Source organism: Caloenas nicobarica, chromosome 29, assembly GCF_036013445.1.
Source record: "Caloenas nicobarica isolate bCalNic1 chromosome 29, bCalNic1.hap1, whole genome shotgun sequence".
Taxonomy (NCBI): domain Eukaryota; kingdom Metazoa; phylum Chordata; class Aves; order Columbiformes; family Columbidae; genus Caloenas; species Caloenas nicobarica.
In genome coordinates, this window is record NC_088273.1 from 1,754,557 (window position 1) to 1,759,105 (window position 4,549).

General features: G+C 53.0%; 1 protein-coding gene across 1 annotated transcript; it reads right to left on the reverse strand.

Moving 5' to 3' along the window:
* Window positions 1-203: 203 nt before the first annotated feature.
* Window positions 204-3,710, reverse strand: LOC135999677 (olfactory receptor 14J1-like). Its single transcript, XM_065653238.1, has 3 exons — window positions 3,611-3,710; window positions 1,083-1,153; window positions 204-836 (listed from the first exon to the last, which is right to left on the reverse strand). Exons 1-3 carry the CDS (start codon window positions 3,708-3,710, stop codon window positions 204-206), a joined length of 804 nt encoding a protein of 267 aa, XP_065509310.1.
* Window positions 3,711-4,549: the final 839 nt, after the last annotated feature.

Consider the following 4,549-nt stretch of genomic DNA (forward strand, 5'->3'; position numbering starts at 1 on the left):
CTTTTATACATTTTTTTAAAAAAGTAGAGAAAAGGGCTCCTCATTTCCATAGACACTTGGTCAGAAAAAAAGGCAGACAGTGAATTAGGAAAGGAATGACAACTTTATGACAAAACACAACCACAACAACAACAAGAAACGCTGAGAATGTAATGACTTACACTCTAACTGCTATGCAGAGGGTGAGAGTTTGTTGCTGTTTCTTATTGTAAAAGTGCAGTTATCAATTTCCACACTGAATCCTGGAGCTCCTGGTTCCGCATGCTGTAGATGAGGGGGTTCGCTGCTGGAGGCACCACCGAGTACAGAACAGACACCACCAGGTCCAGGGATGAGGAGGAGATGGAGGGGGGTTTCAGGTAGGCAAATGAACCAGTGCTGACAAACAGGGAGAGCATGGCCAGGTGAGGGAGGCACGTGGAAAAGGCTTTGTACCGTCCCTGCTCAGAGGGGATCCTCAGCACAGCCCTCAAGATCTGCACATAGGAGAAAAGAATGAAAATAAAACAGATAAAAGCTGAAAAGACGCCAATCACAAGAAGCCAAGCTTCCCTGAGGTAGGAGTTTGAGCAGGAAAGCTTGAGGATCTGGGGGATTTCACAGAAGAACTGGTCCACAGCATTGCCCTTGCACAGTGGCAGTGAAAATGTATTGGCCGTGTGCAGCAGAGCATAGAGAAACCCAGTGGCCCAGGCAGCTGCTGCCATGTGGACACAAGCTCTGCTGCCCAGGAGGGTCCCGTAGTGCAGGGGTTTGCAGATGGCAACGTAGAGGTCATAGGAGGGAGAGGTTGAGCAGGAAGAAGTACATGGCGGTGTGGAGGTGCTGGTCACAGGCTATGGTGGTGATGATGAGGCCGTTGCCCAGGAGGGCAGCCAGGTAGATGCCCAGGAAGAGCCAGAAGTGCAAGAGCTGCAGCTCCCGTGTGTCTGCGAACGGCAGGAGGAGGAACTGGGTGATGGAGCTGCTGTTGGACATTTGTTGCTGATGAGCATGGGGCACTGTCACAGGAGCAAAAGACAGTGACAAATTAGGGAAGATTTCTCTGAGCAAAATCAAAGCCATTTCTCATGCACCCTTACCCTGATACACACCCCCTTGTCCTTTTCCAGACCTTCCTTCAGCTCCGTGGCTGAGCCCTGGGTGGTGCTGGCTGGAGGTGCCGTGAGGAGCAGGATCTGTGCCCGCTGGCTGCCCAGGAGTCAGCCCTGCTCTGCAGCAGGGGGTCATGGGAACGGGGGCAGGGGCCAGACCTGGGGTTCAGCTGTGTCAGATGGAACCATTCCTGCTGCAGAAGGGCCTGTCAGCATCTGCTCTCCCAGTGATAACGAACCTGGATTACACAAGGCAGTTTCAGATTTTTGGTTTTTTACAGCTTCCTGCAATTGCCCTGGAGAATGTTCTTCTATCTCAGAAACCCTCAGCATTTCTGCTCCATGTCTGTGGGTCAGTGCAGATTAAGGGGACCTGGTCTGTCCCTCTGTCTTGCTCCAGCTGCCCTGGGCTGGCACCTTTCTGAGATGGAGGCTGATCACACTGCCATGTTACCCTGAAAAGCCACCAGGCCCTGCTGAGAGCAGAGGGACCCACCTATGACCATGACAAGTCTCATCCTTTCCTAAGGTCTCAGCACCCCACGTTTAGCCCAGGACACACACGGCTCATTTCACAAGCCCAACAACATTTTCTCCGTTGCAGCACCTCTGTGCTTCTCCGTGGGGCTTAAGATATCACTAAGGTGTTATAGCACAGGTTTGCATCCTGGTGGGGAGCTCACAGCTTGGATGGAAACCTCAAGGACATAGTGAAGTGTCCTAATAATGGCATTTGATTAAGGGAGACTCAGCTCATTCCCCAGACCCACAGACTGCATTGCCCACACCCCACAGGTCAGAGGAAAGCTGGGACACGTGTTCCCGTGGACACAGCTGCAGGAAAGGACCCACAAGATCAGGCTGTGACTCTGCAGCTGAAACTCCCATCCCCAGAGAGCCTGACAGCAAGAACCAGATCACAACAGCAGTGACCCAGAGCAGTGGAGCAAGAAGGAAACTGCGGTGAGGGTGGGTGTGAGAGAGGCCAGGGCAGAGGCAGCCGGGCACTCAGACAGCGTCACCCTTCCCCAGCTGTGCAGCCACCTCCCACACACCAGCATTGCCGGGCAGCTGCTCTCAGCCCCTGTGCTCTGCAGAGGGAACTGGAGCTCTGGCTGCACAGGAGCTGCTTCATGCCTTGGAGCCCCCGGCCCTGAGGGCAGAGGTTTTGCTGGGTGGGAGAGGAGGCGAGGGGGCTGCTCACAGGAGGGATCTACACTGCAGGGGATCTTACTGAGTTTTCTCTGTTCTCCCTCCCATAACAATTCTGGGTTAAGTTTCCCCTCATTTCTGGTCATTTCCCTGCCGTCTGGAGATTCTCCCGCTGAGAAGTGTTTCCCTGTCCATGTCTTTTCCCTTTCAGTGTTCACGGACCCCATTCCACTCTCTGTGCCCTCACCCTGGCCCTACAGAAACCTGCTTAGGAGGTACCAGCTTAGGAGATCTTTCCAGGAACTGCAGCTGCATTGCCCTGGAGCCAGAGACTTACCGTGCTAAGGGCTGTGAAGATTTTTCTCCAAGTGAGTGAGAGCTCTGTCCTCCCACCCCAGATTGTCTAGAAACTTTCTCTGCCTGGCTCCATCCCCTCGGTGCTGCAGGCAGAGCCCTCAGCCCTGCTGCGCTTTGCAGAGGAGCTGCTCCTGGGCAGAGCTGTCTCTCTGCAGCGCTGCCGCTTGCCATGAGCTCCCTCTGTCCCAGGAGCCCAGCCCAGCTCAGCAGCACAGGAGCAGCCCCAGGCACTTTAATGACCCCTCTGGTGGGTTTGGTGCTGAGTCCATGAGCCTCACAGCCTGAGAGGAATTGAAGAAACTTCTCAAGAAGTCAAAGTCAGATTCAAATTCCAAAGTTTCTTGTGATGTTAATGGGTCCCACTGAGGGACACTACTGAGAAACCATCCCCAGGGTTGGTTAGAGCAGAAAACTGGAGCCAGAGATGACAAGTCACTAAAAGCAAAGTAAAGGTGGCTCTGATTCTGAGTACACCTGGATGTGTTTCATTAACCAAAGGGCCAAGCCCTGACCCCCATCCCCTGGGAAATCAGATCCTGTCCCTCCCACATTGCCCACGGCTCTTCCTGGGACACTGTGATGTGGGACTGTGCAAGGCCAAGGGCAGGACTATGGTCAACACCTCCCAGGTTCCTGGCTGGGGACAAGGAGGCCATGAGGCCCCTGTGCTGTAAGGACAAGGTGTCTCCTCGCAGGCATCAGAGGTGGACACAACAGCCATTGCTAAGGGGAGAAGGAGCTCATGTCTGTTGGGGGCTTTCAGCCTCTTTACATCCCTTGATCATCTCCACAACAGCCTGTCCTATGCTGTGGCATCACCTGCACCTCTTTCCCTGCAGGCTGGAGACATCCCCCCTGCTGCCCCACCTTGCTCTTGTCTGAGCATCTTCCTTCCTTTGCTGATCTCTCTCCGTCCTCCCCAGCTGTTCCTTGAAGCACAAAGCCTTGGGCTGATGCAGACTCCCTCTGGGTGACCTGCTCCACCACAGCACTGCCCTTCCACTCACATTCCTTGCTCTGCATGTCCAGCCTGGACCTCCCCAGCTGCACTTTGTGCCTTGATTTCATTCCTATTCTGTTTCCCACTATGAAGAAAACCTCCACCATCTCGGAAACCACCCTTCAAGCACTCTCAGGCTTCTCTCCTATTACTGCCGCCTCCCCAGCACTGCTCACTTCTCCTTGTTCAATTTCAGAACTTTCTGATGGGCGAATCCCAGATTTTCTTAAGGTCTGGACTCTCCCTTGACTGAAGGTCCATTTGCTCAGCTGTTAATGTTTGCATGCGGATGGCTTATCCTGATGAGGGTGTCTCTCCTAAGACGACAGCATGAGGAGTTACAGGACACAGAGAGTGGAATTTTGCCTTCATGTGGGAGAGCATTTGGAATGCATGGAGACAATGTCAGCTGAACGTTGAGGAGTCAGCGTGAGAGGGCAGAACAAAATGGGCAATGTTGTAGTGACTGGACATCAGCTACAGGCTCCCTGATCGGGAAGAGGAATTAGATGAGGCCTCCTTCAGATAAATGAAAGAAGCGTCATGTTTCCAGGCCTCAGGTTTCCTTGTTGCAGACCTAAGATATCCCAATATCTGCAAGGTACCAGGCGTCCAGGAGGGTTTTGGAGCTCATTGACAACATCTTCCTGACACGGGTGACTGAGGGGTCAGTGAGGTGAGGTGCCCTGTGGGACTTCACACCTACAAACCAGAAAGAGTTGGTCAGGGATGTAACAGTCAGGGATGAGAAAGTAGAGTTGAGGCTCCTGGAAGATGATAACAAGGCAAAGAGCAGGATTTCAGGAGAGCAGGCTTTGGCCTGCTGAAGGATCTACTTGCGTCCTATGGGATATGACCTTGGTGTCTGCAGCATTTTTCCTCTCACATTTCCTCCCTTCTCTCTCACACCTGTGGTTGTGTAGCATTTTTTACCCTTTCTCAAATA